This window comes from Salvia miltiorrhiza, chromosome 4, assembly GCF_028751815.1.
Source record: "Salvia miltiorrhiza cultivar Shanhuang (shh) chromosome 4, IMPLAD_Smil_shh, whole genome shotgun sequence".
NCBI classification, from domain to species: domain Eukaryota; kingdom Viridiplantae; phylum Streptophyta; class Magnoliopsida; order Lamiales; family Lamiaceae; genus Salvia; species Salvia miltiorrhiza.
In genome coordinates this window covers 37030416-37049120 of record NC_080390.1, presented here as the reverse complement: position 1 = coordinate 37049120, position 18705 = coordinate 37030416, and the positions used below count along the sequence as shown (strand labels likewise).

Below are 18705 nucleotides of genomic sequence, written 5' to 3'. Positions count from 1 at the left end.
GGGTTTGGATACCATTTGATATCCACGGAATAGTTTCGTGGTTGCAATTCACTATCCATTTAGTTCGTGGGTATGGGTTTGAATACTTACTATCCATACCCACGAAATCCGTTTACCCACGAAAAATACCCGCCAATTACCCGTCAATTATCCGTGAATTACCCGTCAAATATCCACAAAAAATTCCATAAAATATGGGCTTTGAATATATATTTTGAGATTATGGACTAGCATATTATATCTTAAAATAGGTCCAAACAGAAACTGCACTAAGGCCCAAATTCTAATAGTCTAATTTAAATTTGAATTTTGTTGAGCAATTATGGAATTTTGTTGGTTTTTATATTTTAGTTGATGAATTTGAATTTAAACATTGTTCTTTGTGGATTTCAACATATGGATTTAAACTATGTTATTTGTGTTGATTTTTTTTTCCTATTAATTTTGATGTAAATTTATATTTAAATTTTGTTTCGTGAGTATCCGGCGGATAGTAGGTGGCGGGTATCCGGCGAATAGCGGGTGATGGATACCCACCGGATAGCGGGTTCGTGGATACCCGACGGGTAGCGGGTATCCGCGGGTCTGGGTACCATTTGATATCTATGGATAGTTTCGTGGTTAAAAACAACTATCCATTTAATTCTTGTGTATGAGTATGGATAGTCACTATCCGTACCCGTCGTACCCGATTGTCATCCCTAATAAAAATAAGATAAGGATCCCATACAACGGGGCAGGGGGTTAAAACTTAAAACTATGAAATAGAAGCGACGACTGTTGTTACATTATTATATCCGTGGGAATGAAAGGGCCAGTAGTCGTGCCCAGAACTTTTAGTACCCAAAACAATATTGAGAGTGTCTTGTGTTTAACCATATTTAACATCTAACAACTCAAGTTTGACATTTTCACTAATTAATTTAATTCCAAGTTTCTTTATTAGACCATAAAAAATTGTGTCGGATGGTTTCAGCCAATGAAAGACTGTCACACGGTATTTATTGAGATTTTTCTCACACACAATTTTTACAGATATTTATCCTGACAGAGTAATTTTAAGTTTAAATTTGGAAATATAAATGGTATGGTGGATCAGGATTGTCAATGAACACATTTTATTCGGATTGACCTGAAACTGTAAATTATCCATTGAACTATAAAGTAATGGTTCTAGTTTCGATTTACAATCGAATCCGCTCAAACCTAAAACTTGATCGATTCAGACTCAATTTGATCCGTTTATTTTGAAGTTATTTTTTTATTTTTTTTTAAAGACAACAATCATTAAAATAATCAACATTAATTGGATCTACAAGTTTAGTAACTAATTTTTTGCATTAATATGTAACTTGTGTAATCTTTGTTATATAATTTATTAATTCTGAAACTGTTCATATGTATATAATTTAAAATTTTAAGAATATATAAAATATTTGTATCGCACAGGGAAATCTAATTTATTCCAATTCTTTAAGCAATGTATATTTCAGGCTTATGAGTGGATCGATACAGCAAATACCGAAATCATACATTTACATTCGGTATGAGAAATCTCACACATTTATCTTGCCTTTGTTTTTGGTAGGGTTAATAGCCAAAAAATACACGAACTGTCACCGAATTTACAAATTGCACATGACCTTCAAAATTAGCCACAGAATACATCACCTTTTAATTTAATTGTAAATGGCACACGGCGAGAATTTCGGTTATGTTTATAGTTGACCGGCAACAACAAGATAGTACGCGTGGCATTTTTAATATTGTGGCAATACGCGCGGCACAAAGATTAAAAACAATATAATTTTTTGTTACATGTGGCATAAGAGAGAGAGAAGTAGACAAAATCAAAAGCCTTAATTAATCCTCTTATTCTCCATCGATTGAAGCTGAACGGCAGCCCTCCGATGTCGGGCGCGGTGGGCGTCTTTCGCTTCTCCTTGTGTCACTTGTCGGAGGCCTCGCCGATGATGAAGCTGATGAACTTCGACGCGCATTCTTTCATGGTCTGGGTTTGGAGATGAGAAGTTGCGGAGTGATGAAAAATTGGGATCGAGTATTTGCAGATCTGTGATTTCTTCCCCTTCTGCGAGTATCAGGCGGTGGCAGTGGATTGCAGATCTGGCGGTGGCGGTGGATTGGGGTGGCTGGCCCCGCCGAATTGCCCACGAACAGAGCCCAGATGAAACACTGAATTCTGGAGATGACTGTCTTTAATTCTCCCAATCCCCATTCGTTTCCACATCGGATCATGCAGTCTCCTTTGAGGAAATCCTTCAAACACCTGGTGTGCGTTACTGCGATGAGGCGTCGCCGCTGCTGAAATCGGAGGAGAATGATTTCTACGACGAGCTCGAGGAACTCCCCACTTCTTCCATCTTCACGGCTTTCATGAAGAGCGGCTTATGTGAGGAGAGGATTATTGTAAATCTATCTTGAAAACTGTTGTGTGTGTTTTTAGGTGAAAAGTGTGTGTAGATTGGGGTGGCTGGTCGTCGGAGCGTCGGGAGGCCCCCAATAATCAGAATCCACTGATTTTTCTTTTTTTATTTTTTATTTTATTTATTTATTTTTATTTAAAAAAGCTTGACAAAACGACGTCGTTTTACATGCCCGACGGTTAGTCCACGTTTGCAATTTCCGCTGCCACGTCAACTACGCTTAAGATGATGGTCAACGCATGTGTAATTTACAATTAAATTAAAAGGTGATGTATTCTGAGGCTAATTTTAAAGGTCATGTGCAATTTGCAAATTCTACGATAATTCGTGTATTTGTTTTGGCTATTAACCCTTTTTAGTATACCTTATTTAGTATATCCCATACTTGTATAAATTATATATTATTATTATTATTAATTAGTTATATTGATATTCATTATGTACTAATAATATAGTATTCATTTAATATCATTTTATTATATTTAACCCAATCATTCATTATTCAAAGTTTAGTTGAGAATTATATATCCATCTCATTATTAATTGTTATATAAATCAGACGTAAAGTATTTTATAATTATAATAATAGTTATATATAATATGATTATGTAACTCACACCTGTATACTTATACTTTATAATTATTTTTAAATTAATATATTAAATGTAATATTGTACATTTATACCGAAAAATAATATTATGCATATTATATATATATATATATATATATATATATATATATATTTAAACATATATATATATAGGGAGAGGTTCAAGAAAGAACCAGAAATAAAAAAAGAACGGAGAACTATTTTCAGTCATTCGATCATCAAGATCTACGGTGGATGAATATATATATGTGTGTATGTATGTGTGTGTGTGTGTGTGTGTAGGAGAGGGTTACGGTATAAACAATACTTCTTAACATATGAAATACGAACTAGTTAAAATGTATGAATTATATGTAGAACACGTATGAACTCGCTATGTAACTGCATGAATTGCGAAAAATAAATTTTTTGCTATCTATGGGATTCGAACTTAGGACCATAAATTCATCCAACAAGGTGATGAATAAACTGTAGATCCTTATGATTGAAAAGTTGAAAATGGTTCCTATTTTATATTCTAAGAGGTGTTTTTATTTTAGCTCACCCCTATATATATATATGTGTGTGTGTTATTGTGGCTATTGTTATATTTGCTATATAAAAATAGTTAGTTTTATATATCGATCGACACTTTCTTTCATTTATTAATAATATTAATACAGACTATACATCATTTGATTATATTAATCGATCCATTTACTTTTCAAGGAATACTTATGAATTATAATTTAGTATCATTTGATCATATTAATTTATATGTACTCCATTTATTTATGTTTTAAAGTTTATGATGTTTACTAAGTATAAATATTCCTATTTTTTTAATTATCAATAATTATATACTGCATTCGTCCCATTAAACATGGCTTTAATATGAAGATTTAGGAGAATGTGTAAATTAGATAATGGTGATAGGGCCAATATTTTTTCAAAAGTTAATTATTACTCTCTCTGTCCCATGTCAAGTGTTCTGTTTCTTTTCGGTACGGTTATTTAGAAAGGTGTTAATTAGATTATTAAGTGGTGTGGTATAGAGTTGAAAAGTTAACGTGGACCCAAAAATTCCCACTTTTAGAGGTTAATTATTTCCATAAAAGGGAACATGATATTTGAAGTGGAACAACCTAAAAAGGAAAATAAAACACTTGAAGTGGGTCGTGTTTAGTAGGATGAAGGGAGTATTTTGTAATTTGTTATTAATTATGAGTAAATATTTTTTAATAATTTCTCACTAATTAAATATATAATATATAAATAATACATTTTCGATAGGTATACTGTATTCACCAGTATATTTCGATGTATGGAAAACTCATGTCTTTAGCTTATCTAAAATTTTCAATAGGATATCTGACCTTACCAAAAATCACCATATACTTAAATTTGGTGTTTTTTTTTGGTCCAATATGTCAAATTTTCGATATATTTCACCGCCCTATTCACGCTTGGGGATGGCAATCGGGTACGACGGGCACGGATAGTGACTATCCATACTCATACCTACGAACTAAATGGATAGTAGATTTTAATCATGAAATTATCTGTGGATATCAAATGCTACCCAAACCCGCCACCCACGGATACCCGCTACCCGTCGGGTATCCGCCAACCCGCTACCCGTCGAATACCCGTCACTCGCTATCCGTCGAATACCCACCACCTACTATCCATCGGATACCCGCGAAACAAAATTTAAGTATAAATTTATAGCAAATTTAATACAAAAAAGATAAAATCACCACAAATCATATAGTTTAAATCCATATTGAAATCCACAAATAACAAAGTTTAAATCCAATTTCATCAACTAAAATATAAAATCCAACAAAGTTCAATTATTGCTCAATACTCAATAGTAGAAATAGAGCCATTTTCATTGAACTCTTCATCTTCATCTTCATCTTCAAGACATGTCCAAAAACTTCCATTCTTTTCTTGACCTATGAAATAAATAATTATTTACATTAGAAATATGAAATAAAAGATTAATTATAATTACAAATTTAAATACCTTCAAGTTGTGTTTGGGCCTTTTTTAAGATATGATATGTTGGCCCATATCTAAAATGTATATTTAAAGTCCATATTTTTAGGATATTTTATGGGTATTTCACAGGTATTTCACAGGTAATTGGCGGGTATTTTTACGGATATTTTTCGCGGGTAAACGGTTTTCACGGGTATGGATAGTAAGTATCCAAACACATACCCACGAACTAAATGGATAGTGAACTGTAACCACAAAACTATTTGTAGATATCAAACGCCTCTCAAACCCACCCTATTATGGTCGGATTTTTGCGGATATCTGTTACCCACGGATAAATTGTCATCCCTATTCACGCCACTGATATGGGCCCATAGGCCCCATACTATATACTCCGTCATTATTGCAATTTTCATTTATTCATGCTCTTGCAGGCGAATAATTGAAATTTAATCAATTAATTATTTTCGTCCTCAAAGTAAAGAAAGAATTAGAGTGCCATGACTCAGCTTAAATTGAAATTTAATCAATTAATTATTTTCGTCCTCAAAATAAAAAAAAGAATTAGAGTGCCATGACTCGGCTTATCATGAAAGCATTATGAAATAGTTACCTATCCAATTGCATATACCTCGCACACATAAAGTATCAGAATACGTGCAATAAAAAGTAATAACAAAAATACGGCAAAAAGTAACGAACAGAACACCAAGATTATTTACCCAATTCAGTGATAAAACACTTACGTTTGGGGGCCACGCCCAAGGTAAATTATTCACTAATGAAGATAAGGTATACAAATGACTTGCATGACAAACTCTCAAGCTTTTTCACCTCTATATCTTCACAACAGTGAATAATTGAGAGATGAGCAACAACCAACTCTCTAAGTGTAAATGATGCTCACTCACCACCAACACCCTCGAAAGAACCTTTACCAACAGGCTGGTAAAGGGAAAACAAGAAATGCAAACTCACCCAACCTTGCTAACAAATGCAAAAAGCAACACGCACACCAGTTCGTTAACTCACACACAGAATGAACTTAACACACTCACCAACAACTCTGTAAACACTGAATGAGAGTAATAAAAGCAGCAACCTTCAATCAATAATCTCTTCGTCTTTTATAGACAAGGCGTGGAACCCTAGAAGAGATATGTCAAAAGGACTATTCTTGATAACTCCTTATCTTCAGATAAACAAAAAGTCGTGCATACAGAGAACTCTGAGAAGAAGTATATCTATAACTCATGAGATATAGCTGCAAATTTATGCTGGACTGTACTAGCCGAAGTATCAGAACCACCAAAGACACTGACTGATACATTGATTGCATAAAATGAGCATGACCAATACTCAACGCATCCCTTTCCCATAATTATATTTATTCTCTTGATTAATAATCAAATGAATGAAATAATTAGCGGATTGTCAAATATTTTCTTAGACTACCCTGGGTCAAAGACAAAAGGATGATCGATTAAGGAGTAAACAAATGGAAACTTTAAGAAATTACTGACTATATAATATTTTGATCTAATTATTATAAAATAACCCCCCCCCCCACTCCTTTATATCATCATGGAAACAACATATATTTAAATATTCTTTCTTGACAAACGAATATTTAATTACATTAACTAGTAGTTGAAATTCCTATTTAATTATATTACGTTAATTAAAGAAAAAACAAAGAGAAAATTATGGTAGTTACCGTCTGTTGGGGCTTAGTCTAGAAAGGAATGGGTGTACACTGTACATATATGAAAAGTCGTTCAAGATATTATATTATAATGTGAAAATTGAGGATAAACATATTTATTTATGAGATCCAGACCTTTGTGCACATGTCTGTCGCTTTCAATAACTATATTCAACATCCCAATAATATTTTTTGAACTTGAAAATTAATATAGGAACAACGGCACACCCTATTTTACCTGTTAAATTAAGTGTTTGAACTAGGGCCTCTGTATTTTTATTTTTATTTCTTTGAGAATTTGGACCTTTTTCTTTTTAATTGTTGATAACACTACTTTCTAAGTTATATTCTAATGGGTTAATTGCCGATAAATCCCTGACAAATTTTCATTTTCCTGGTTTTTAACACGACAAATTAAATTAGATGTAAAATACATGATCGGAGTAATTAATTTGATTTTTCCCCCGGCGAACACTTACGACTAAATGTGCGCTGATGTGGCAATCGGAGTTCATACGTGGCAACGCCGGACCGTAGAACTAAACGCTGCCGTTTCAAATAAGAACAAGTCGACGTCGTTTTTCTCCAAACGACGTCGTTTCCACTACTAAAAGTGAAAGGTCGCCCTTTTTACCGCGAAAAAGGTTGCTCTTTCACCATTAACCCTAACATTTTACAACTTCTACATTCCCACTTAGAATGAAAAGGTGACAGAGTTCTTGGGGAAAGTTTGTCAGTGTTCTTCGAGAATCGAGGGCTTCGTTTGGTGGAGATTAAAGTATTGAACTTGGTCGGACTTTTGGAGTCATCTGGAAAGAAATGTCCCAAAGGTAGGCCCTGATTCACAATTTTTTTAACGTAGTTACAAAGTTTGAGAATAAAAGTTTTGTTCTTTTTTGCATGGCTTAGAATTCAGTTTTTTTTTTCGTTTGCAGTGATTTCTTTTCCGTTTTCCTTCATCATGGTGGTCGCTTTATGGAGTTGTGTGGTAAAGAATCGTATGTAGGTGGAACTGTAGACTGGAAAACTAAGCTAGATAGAGATAAGTTTGGATATTTTGATATGATGGAGTTAGTGGAGGGCATAGGGTTTCCTGCATCTACCAAAGTCTGGTACAAGACTAGTACTGATGAATATAGGGAGATGCTCAGTGATAAGGAGGTAATGGATTGGTTTACCACTATTTCTGATCACACTAAAGTAGGAAACCTGTTTATTGTTGGTGAGAAAGATGTGAAAGGGAAGGGTGAGATAGATGTGAAAGGGAAGAGTGTGTCAGCTGTTAAGAATAATTTATTTGTGGGTGTCATTGAAAAGAGCAACTTAATTGAAGAAGAAAAGGGTAAGAGGCAGCTGTTTGGTAGTAATGAAATTGGGAAAAATGACAAGGGTAAGGGTAAGTTAATTCCACAAGAATTGGAAAAAACTGATACTGATGATGAACAACCCCTATCTGACCACTACAATGATTGGTTAGTGTCCAGTGATGATGACAGTGAGGATGAGTCTTATGAACCATCAGGAGATGATCCTTCTAGTGATGATGATGGTTTGGATGATTTGGAATTAGCCTCAGGTGATGAGGAGTACATTCAATCTAGAAAGAGAAGAAACCTAATTGCAAATAGGAAAATTTTTGACATGATAGATGATGATGTTAGGACTGAACAAGACTTACAGGGAGAGGGCTATGAATCTGAATATGATTCATCTGATGGGCCTGTCAACTCTGATGAAACTGATGAAGATGAACAATTCCTGAAACGTAGAGTGAAGAGGGTAGTCTATGACCCAAAATGTGACCACAAAAACCTAGATGTGAAGCTTGGTTTGAGATTTCAGGATGGTTGGGAATGTAGGGCAGCTCTGACAACCTGGGCAATAGAGAATGGAAGGTTTATACATTTTAAAAGGGTAGCGGTTGATAAATGTGAAGCCTATTGTGATCCACCTTGTAAGTGGAGGGTTTATGCCAGTGAAGTTAAGGGGGAGGGTTCTTTCAAGGTGAAGACACTGGGTGGGAGGCACATCTGTACTAAGTCGATGAACAATAAGCTAGTTAGTAGCAAGTGGATAGCAGAGAGATATGTTAATGTGTTTAGAATTAGGAATAATATCACCATTCCAGAATTGAAAGATGACATCTGGAGAAGGTTTGCAACAAAAGTTGGCAGAGATAGGCTTTACAAAGCTAGGTCTATGGCCCAACAATTGGTTAGGGGGACAGTCACTGAGCATTATGGACTTGTGAGGAGTTACATTGCAGAGTGTAGAAGGGTAGATCCCACTGGTAGATTTGAGTTGATTACTGGAGAAGGTAGGGTGTTCAAGGCATTGTACATGGGTTATACTGCTTTGAGGAAGGGTTTTCAAGTGGGGTGTAGACTAATTCTTGGTTTGGATGGTTGTTTTCTGAAAACTTCTTTGGGAGGGATACTCCTTTCTGCAATTGCCAAAGATGGTAATAACCAAATGTACCCTGTAGCTTGGGCAGTGGTTGACATTGAAAATGAAGTGAATTGGGGCTGGTTTATCAAGTGCTTGTGTGAAGATTTGGAGATTACAGATGGACAAGGCTGGACATTCATTTCAGACCAGCAAAAGGTAACATATTAATTCCTTTGTTTCAATTCTAACAACTAAGTATTTGTGGTGTTACACAACACTAATCTTATAATCTTTTAGGGTCTTGAAAATGCTGTTGCCACCATTGTTCCTCATGCCGAGCACAGAAACTGTGCTAGGCATGTATACATGAATTGGAAAAAGCAAGGTCACACTGGAAGCACTTTGAAAAACATGTTTTGGAGAGCTGTCCGAGCCTCTTACAAGGATGAATACAAAAGGTCTATGGAAGAGATGAAAGCTGAATCAGTTGCAGCATATCAAGACTTTAGAGAAAGGGATGTACACAGGTTTTGCAAGGCATTTCTTCCTACTACTACTTTCTCTGATATGATTGACAATAATGTTGCAGAGACCTTTAATGGTTATATCATCAATGCAAGAGGCAAAATGGTGATACACATGCTCGAAGAAATCAGGACTTCAATAATGGTGAGGCACGTTAAGAAACTTGAAACAATTGGTAAGGTGACTGATACTCTTTGCCCTGAAATTAGGAAGAAGTTAGAGAAACTGAGATGGTTGAGCAGGCATTGTATTCCATATCCTGCAGTTGGTGGAAAATTTGAGGTTCTTGCAGATGTAGATAAGTTTGTTGTAGATGTTGAAATGCGTACATGCAGTTGTAGGATGTGGCAGTTGACTGGTATACCATGTGTTCATGGTATTTGCTCAATACAATACATGGGTCTAGATGTTGGGAATTTTGTGGCAGGTTGGTATGGTGTTGACAGGTATAAGAAGTGTTACGAGTTCGGATTGCCACCATTAAATGGACAAAGGATGTGGCCAGAGGTAGGTGATGATGAGAAAGTGAAACCCCCACTTGTCAGAAGCATGCCTGGAAGGCCAAAGAAAAAGAGAAAGAGAGCACTCGAAGAGAAGGATCCCAAAAACCCAAACAAGCTTAAAAGGCATGGACAGATAATCACATGCAACAACTGCAACAAGCTTGGCCATAACTCAAGAACTTGCACCAACATGACAGTTGTAAGGCCTCCAAAAGAGCAGGTACCTTCCAATCCAACATTGTCATTACAAATGGTTTAATATTAAGAGCCAATAGTAATAGCTTCATACTGAATAAATGTATATAGAAAAAGAGAGGTCGCCCGAGGAAGAAGGCTGACAAGGATGGTACTTCAACCACAACAAGACAGGAGTCTAGTCAAGCCATTGCAGCTAGGGAAAGGAATTTTGCCAAGACTGGTGCAGGAGTTTATACAAGCTTGGTGACAGGAAACATCTACTACCATGTTAGTCTAAATCTGACCATTTTCATACATAATGACAACATTATTCATTTGCTGATTTTCACATTTTGTTTGAATTAGATGCCAGAAAGCACAAAAGTAACTCATGTGAACAGTGCAAGCAAGGGCAGTAGAACCAAGGGCAGTGGAAACAAGGCAAGTGCAAGCAAAGGCAGTGGGAGCAAAACAAGTGCAAGTAAAGGAAAGACAAAAGCAACTCGAGGACCAGTCCCAATGGAAAGAGAAGGTGAAGGCCCTGCAGCCCCCAATGTAGGAATGGTTAACACTCAAGAAAGCAGGTGTTCAACTGGAGCTGGTGGAGCAGAAACTAACATTTAGATATAGTAGATAGGTGTATGAAGGTTGGATAAGGAGTTTTTGTTGCAACTGTTGTGAAGTTTTTTTTTGCCAACAATGCTTGGGGATACAAAACTTAAACTTCTTTTGGTACTCATTTTCTGTTAAAAACACTTATGCAGTAGTATGTGAAGCCTTTTGATCAAGTTATTTATGAGTTGGGTTTGTTATTCATAGAGTCCATTTTTTCTTGTCAATTCTTTCATTCATATAGCAATTTATTCATTATGAACATGTCAATTGAGGTAAATAAGGTTTCATTAATTCATATACCAATACATATTTGAAATGGTTGTAAAAAATAACCAAAATGACAACCACTTAATGAAACCATACCAATATCTACTATTTCTACAACCACTAGACAGAATTCTAAACATGAACAACGACTAATACACCAAGCAAAAGCCCTATCACAGCACCCCTCAACCAACACTTTCTCTTCAATTTGGTTAGCTCCTCCTTAAGTTTAACAATTTCTTCACCCATTTCATGATGCTCCACGATGTAGGTCTCTGCATTTTCCTCGGCCTCCTTCAAATCAAGACATTCACAGGTTTTCCTACGAAGCTCGTCTTGCAGTTGATCTCTTTCGCGTTTGAGCTTGGCAATGAAGTTCCGTTGCAACTCAGTAGGCCTCGGGTCGATGAACTCAAAATAAGAACAAGAATCAGCCTGTCATTCACCAAAAAAAAAAAAAGTTAAATTTTTTAAAATTCAAAAATCCTCCGTTCAACTGTTGAATACTTACTTCTTGTAGGGGACAACGATAAAATCGCATGGCCGGGTTGGCATCGGTCCAAGAAGTCCTGATTTCAGCAGGGAGCTTATGGTTGCACTGATGCTCAGACATGGTGTAGACAAGAAACGCTGCAAACCCTAGATCGAAGAACCCTAAAATGAAGGCCGAGTGGGGGAGAAGATACTTTAAATTAACTATTAGTAGTGGAAACGACGTCGTTTGTAGAAAAACGACGTCGACTTGTTCTTATTTGAAACGGCAGCGTTTAGTTCTACGGTCCGGCGTTGCCACGTATGAACTCCGATTGCCACATCAGCGCACATTTAGTCGTAAGTGTTCGCCGGGGGAAAAATCAAATTAATTACTCCGATCATGTATTTTACATCTAATTTAATTTGTCGTGTTAAAAACCAGGAAAATGAAAATTTGTCAGGGATTTATCGGCAATTAACCCTATTCTAATTATGGTTTGGCGACTTGGACCTCCTAAGTGGGTCAGAGGCTACGAATTTTATGTCCCTGGAGGTTTTCTAAAGTAAACTTGGTCTATTACAGCATCAACAACCCTTGCACCCATAGTGGGTGCAATAGCCATGGTCCCATTTTTATTGCACCCACTCCAATAATGGTATTGTATCCGCCCGGGTTCAATAGATTTTAATTTTATTTTCTCTTTATTTTTATTATTTTTTCAATATAAATTAAACAACTTCAATTTTAACAACATAAAATTCATTCAACTAAAAATCCAAACATTACAAATAAAAAAAAACAACAAATATTTAAAACATCCAATTTTCGAAAAATTTAAAGTCGTCGAACTACGGGTCAACCGGACCAAAGCGTGCACATATATGCTCAACCAAATCATCGCGGAGGCGAGCATGCAATCGTGCATCCTTCAAGCTTGCATTCCGTGCCAAATAGGCGGCGAACTCCGGTGGTGCTCCGGAATTGAATTGTGTTTGAGGAGTAGAACTTGGTCCCTCGCCGTCGTCACCGTCAAAATTACTTGCATTTCCACCTTCATCCTCAATGATCATGTTGTGCAATATGATGCATGCAAACATGATCGAACTCATTTGCTCCGCCTTCCACAAACGCGACTGTCCTCTAATTATACCCCACCGAGCCTGAAGAACACCGAAAGCTCGTTCCACATCCTTCCTTGCAGCTTCTTGCATCACCTTGAACCTCTGCTTCTTCTCATCGTTCGAAAACTGGAAGCTCTTCACGAACACCGGCCAGTCCGGATAGATGCCGTCTGTTAAGTAGTATCCTTGAGTGTGGTGAGAATTGTTGGCGAGGAAGTGCACAGCCGCTTCATGCCCCGCTAAAACATCGTTGAATAGCGTGGACTGGTGGAGCACGTTGATGTTGTTGTTGGACCCAGCGACTCCAAAGAATGCATGCCAGATTTACAAATCTTGTGAAGCAACGACCTCTAATATAATTGTTGGCTCGCCTTGATCCCCTCGAGTGTAGGCGCTGTGCCAAGCCACGGGGCAATTCTTCCATCCCCAATGCATGCAGTCTAGGCTCCCCAACATTCCCGGGAACCCATGGCGGGCTTCGTGCATTGCAATGATGCGTTGCACATCGGCAGTTGTTGGCCACCTCAAATACGTGCCGCCAAAGATACGAACGACGGCCTTGCAGAATTTCTTCAAGCATTCCAACGCCGTCGTCTCTCCTATACGGAGATATTCGTCACAACAATCAGCAGCAGTTCCGTATGCCAATTGTCGAACAGCGGCAGTGCACTTCTGGATCGGGGAGAAGCTTAAGCGGCCAATAGCATCCGGACGTTGTTGGAAGTAAGGATCGACTTCTAGCGCATTGACAATGCGTAGAAACAACTCCCGGCTCATGCGAAATCGACGGCGAAAGATTTGTGGCCCATAAACAGGCTCGACAGAAAAATAATCGCGATGGAGGCGCTCGGCTCCACCTTCACGGTCACGACGAACCACTGTCCGCTTCTTCCTCGGGCGTGGTGGAGGTGGATCGAAACGATATGAACTTGCCACTGTCATAAAATTCACAGCACATCTCATAAAAAATAAATCGGGGGCTTGAGTAGGATCGGGAAGAGGAGGAAGTTGTGCGGGATCAACATGAACTTCTTCGTCGGATGAAGAATTTGAGGAATAATTATTATTAGAAGAATTGGTGGATGAAGACATTTTCTTTAAGAATTGAAGAGAAAATGAGTAGTTTGATGTAGTGTTTGTGATTGAGGAATGGAATATATATAGGTGAAAAAGAAAAAAAAAAAGGCCGAGAAGACCGTTGAAGCCAACGGTCAAATGACCGTTTAATTTTTTTTTAATTCGAATTTTTTTTTTAATTACGGAAATGGGCGCGTGCTTTTCACCCATTTCCTTCGCTCCAGCAAAGCCCCGAGTGCGTTCCATCGCCCCCCTCCCTTCGCATCCGGGTGCAGCAACGGCGCTGGGTGCGATAGGCCGGGTTCGATCCGGCCTTCGCACCCAGCGTTGGTGATGCTCTTATGTATTTAGATCGAAAAGGTTTGTGAAGGTAGACAGTAAAATTTTATTTAATTGCTTACGTTTCTAGATTTAATGAATTTTGATAACAGTTCATTCTTCCGCAAGAACGTAAAAATCATATTTTTTTATGTATATACTTCATCCGTCCCACGAATTTTGACACATATTCCTTTTTGGGCCGTCTCACGAATCTTGATACATTTTTAAATAAGGTAAATTATTACATTCTCACTCCTACTTTATCATTTTTATTACATTCTCTCTCATACTTTATCACTTTTATACTTTATTAATTACACACTTAAAACACTAATCTACAACTCCTTAATTCCTGTGTCGAAACCAAACGTGGCAAGATTCGTGGAACGGAGGGAGTAAAAAGTAAGAACATTCACAATGTGCTCGTTGGGAGGGCTCAAGCCCCGCCCTTTTATCGAGCCCCCTGACTCTATGTACGACTCAATAGAATGAGCGTGGCTCGTCGAGCTTTATGTGGGCCGTGTGCATGGCCCGTGCCATTAAAAAAAATTAAATTCCGAAATGTGTTGTTGCCTTTTTTAGAATATGTTTTAAATTAATTTAATTTTAAAATTTGTTTATAATGTAGTAATTATTTTTTTAGAATTATTGTAATTTTCAATTTAAATTTAATGAAATTTTTTATTTAAATTTTATTTAGAATTCGATTTTTGAAAAATGGGATGAAAAATCTATAGAGCCACTTTATATAACCCCTACCGTAGATGACTCTCTGTTGTGGATGCTCTAATAATAATTTTTAAATAAAATATATAATAATATTTCTGTATATATGTGATAGTAATATATTTTTATGATAATAATTTTTATACATCATAGTAATGTTTCAGATTAATGTTTAGGGGAATTCTATAAAGATTTTTTTTAGGAGAATTCTAAAAAGATTAATGTTCCAGATAATTTTCTAGCTAGTTATTACATGAGAGAGAAGTCCTCATATTCTATAAAGAGTATATAACTCACATGCAGCGTCAACATCAATTAACTGACAAAAGATAAAAATGAATTCTCAACTTCAAGCAACCTGTAAGAAAATTAATAAATAGTACTCCATTAAACTATTAATTAGCTTTTGGATTTACTAATATATCACAAATTGGATGGTGGTGTGTGTGTGTGTGAAGAATAGGACAAGAAGTTTGGTTGAAGGCCGCTAACAGACAACATGCAGCAGAATTGAAACTTTGTTTTTATCTTGTTTTGGAGCAAATTAATTTGGGGACCATGCTCATTAATTCATCATTGTATATGGAGAAACACTCGGCGCTCACATACTACAGCTCTACAAATATAAAAATAATACATTAAATAATTACTATAAATAAAGTATAAAAACGGATAAATGTTTTAGATACAATTTTTTTCATCATATAATTAAATTATCCATAAAAATTAAAATAATTGAAGATATTTTCCACCATCCCCCTTCCTCCAACTTAAAAAAAATAAATAAATAATAAAAAATCCAAAGTACTTTGAGCTTATTTTCAAATAGTATAAGATTGAAAAGTTATTGCTAAGCCTAATACCGAAGTTTGTAACGTGTTAGTTAGAACTAGAAGTTTAGTACTCCCTCCGTCTCATTATTTATGGGACAAATTCCATTTTGGTTGTCCCAACATACATGGGACATTTCTATTTTAGGCAAAAATAAGGGATGAATTAAGCATTAAAATAGTCCCTAATTATCCTTAAATAAATCATAACTCTATTCTCTCTCTCTCTTTCTCTCTCTCTCCTTCCCCCTACCAGTCGCCGCCTGCTTCCCTTCTCTCTTCAAACACCACCGCCCGTCGCCTCCACTGCCACCACCGCCGTCGCGCCCCCCCACCGCCCGGTCGCACCCGCGTCGCCGAAGGAGGGCGGCGCCGCCGACAAGAAGAAGAGGCGCGTCGTTCATCTTCTCCTTCCTCCAGCGCGCCGTTCATCTTCTCCTTCATCCCGCGTCGTCCTTCCACGTCGTCCACGTCCGCCGTCCATCTTCTCCTTCCTCCAGCGCGCCGCCCTCCTCTAGGGTTCCGATTTGTGGATTCGAGAGGAGGCCGTGGATTTGAGAATATAGGGCTCCGATTTGGGGAATTAATTTTGAAACTTGTTTGGAATTAATTTCGTTCTGGTTTCTGTAAAATTTGTTTGGTTTCTTCAATTTGATTTCTGAAAAATTTGTTTGGTTTCTTCGATTTCTTCGATTTGATTTCTGCAATTTCTTCAATTTTGGGAAGAATTTTTAATTTTGGTTTGGTTTCTGCTATGGAGAGAGAGAGGACGGGGAGGGGGTGGGGACGGAGAGGAGCCGACGAGGCGGCGCTCGCCGGCGCCGGCGCCGCCGTGTACCGGTGAGGCAGAGAGGGAGTGTGTGTGACTGTGTGTGTGTTTTAATTAAAATAACACTACACATCTAATTCCCTTAATTCTACTCTTCTTAATCTCCGTGCCCAACAGTGTTGTCCCATAAATAATGGGACGGAGGGAGTAGTTTACAAACTATTTTCGTTGTACAATTTTAGTCAGCATTGAAAGTCAATGTTTTTCTTTTCTTCTTTTTTTTTTTTTTCTTGGAAAGTGAAAGTTTCTATCTTCCTTTATGATTCAATTTTATCCGTTTGGCTTGGGATCCATGTGACTTTTTGGAGTTCTATTTATGTTCCAGTTTCTAAAACTTTAGTTCTTTTTTTTTTTTTCCTTCAATTTAAATTTCTAGTATATTAGTCTAATTTTATCATTATTCATCTCATTAGGGTTTATTACAACCAAATAACTTATACTCTCTCCTCCCTCCGTCCCATGAAATTAGTCCTTATTCTATTTTGGAATATCCCAAAAAAATACACTTTTTTAATTCATACTCCTCCGTCCCATTGAAATAGGTTTATTTTGGGATGTTCAAATAAAACCATTTTTCATTTTGAGTGAAAAAAAATATATTTAAAATGCTCAATTGGTGTGGACCACACTACTTTTCCCACTATTTTTTTCCCTCAAAAGTAAGATTCTTAATTTCCGTGTCCAAAAGAATTGAGTCTATGTTTCTTAATTTCCGTGCCCAAAAGAATTGAGTCTATTCTAATTAATGAGTCGAATGGAGTACTATATAGCTAACAATTAGCTAAACAATAAGGGTTCTTAATTACCTTTCTCTCTACTACTTTATCACTTTAATATATTCTCTCTCATACTTTATCACTTTATTACTTTCTCTCTCCTACTTTATCACCTTCCCTCTCCTACTTTATCACTTTATAGTACTCACTCTGTCCGCCAAGATTATGTCATAATTACTATATCGGGCGTCCGCCAAGATTATGTCACTTTCCTTTTAAGGCAATGGTCCCACCATCCACTTTAATATTTTATCCTTACTAACACTCTTTATTTACAAAAAAACCACCCAAAATTCAATCTCAACCACATATCTCATAAAGTGGTGGGACCCTTTCTCCACTACATCAAAATCATCATCAATTTTATTAAATCCCGTGCCCAACCAATTTGACATAATCTTGGCGGACGGAGGGAGTAGTATTTTATTAACTACACACTTAAAACACTAATCTACAACTCCTTAATTTCCGTGCCGAAGTCAAACGTGTCAAGATTCGTAGGACGGAGGAAGTATATATTTTTTGACAACTTATAAAAGAAAAATAAAAATTAAAATTAAACTAAATCCAAATAGGCGTATTTAATCTCTAGTATTTTTTATTTTTTATAGAGTAAAATAGAGTGATGTCATGGAGTGAGCAGAGTCATGTGAGCAAAACATGGAGAGCAGCATGTTCTTAAGCTTCAGCCACGTCGTCCCATACTACCCTTTTTGGATGCTTCTCATTTCATTCATCATATTCTATAAGTTAAATAAATAAATGCGCTGATTGTTACGTGTTCCAATTGGATTTGTTGATTCTCATTCCATCAACACTGTTGCATAAATTTTGGATATTGCAATACTAAGTTCATGAATCGACACCAACATAGGATGCCACGTGGCACTGCACCAACTTTTTTTGCTTAAAACATAAAAAATAAAAATAAAATGTTAGTTTATTACGAGCCTATGAGACATGATATATTCCGTGTCCATCATATATTCAGCAGCAGAAATGCAGAATTCAAAATGTGACGTACGCCTACGTATTTTTATTTTTTTAATAAATTATATAAGTAATAAAAAAAATTAAAGACCGACGAAAAAACTCGAATACAGGACCTTTTACCACTAGGTCTACTTATAATTGTTCATGGTTTGGTTGGGTTTAATTTAATATCAAAATCAAATTAAATTAAAAATATTGATTTGATTATTTTTCTAAACCAAATTAATATTGGTATTAAAATTAAATTAGATCAAATTGTATAAAATAATTTGGTGCTATTGGGTGTTCACAAAGAATTTTTACTAATTTATATATATAAAAAATATCCTCAATGA

General features: G+C 36.4%; 2 protein-coding genes across 2 annotated transcripts; both read right to left on the bottom strand.

Moving 5' to 3' along the window:
• Positions 1 to 11274: 11274 nt before the first annotated feature.
• Positions 11275 to 12093, bottom strand: LOC131021426 (uncharacterized). The gene is made up of 2 exons (XM_057950612.1): positions 11734 to 12093; positions 11275 to 11657 (listed from the first exon to the last, which is right to left on the bottom strand). The coding sequence occupies exons 1-2, from the start codon at positions 11833 to 11835 to the stop codon at positions 11355 to 11357; spliced, it is 405 nt and encodes a 134-aa protein (XP_057806595.1). The 5' UTR covers positions 11836 to 12093; the 3' UTR covers positions 11275 to 11354.
• A 452-nt stretch (positions 12094 to 12545) lies between these two features.
• On the bottom strand, positions 12546 to 13760 carry LOC131023382 (uncharacterized). The gene is made up of 3 exons (XM_057952921.1): positions 13190 to 13760; positions 12848 to 13120; positions 12546 to 12748 (listed from the first exon to the last, which is right to left on the bottom strand). The coding sequence occupies exons 1-3, from the start codon at positions 13758 to 13760 to the stop codon at positions 12546 to 12548; spliced, it is 1047 nt and encodes a 348-aa protein (XP_057808904.1).
• Between the last annotated feature and the right edge of the window lie 4945 nt (positions 13761 to 18705).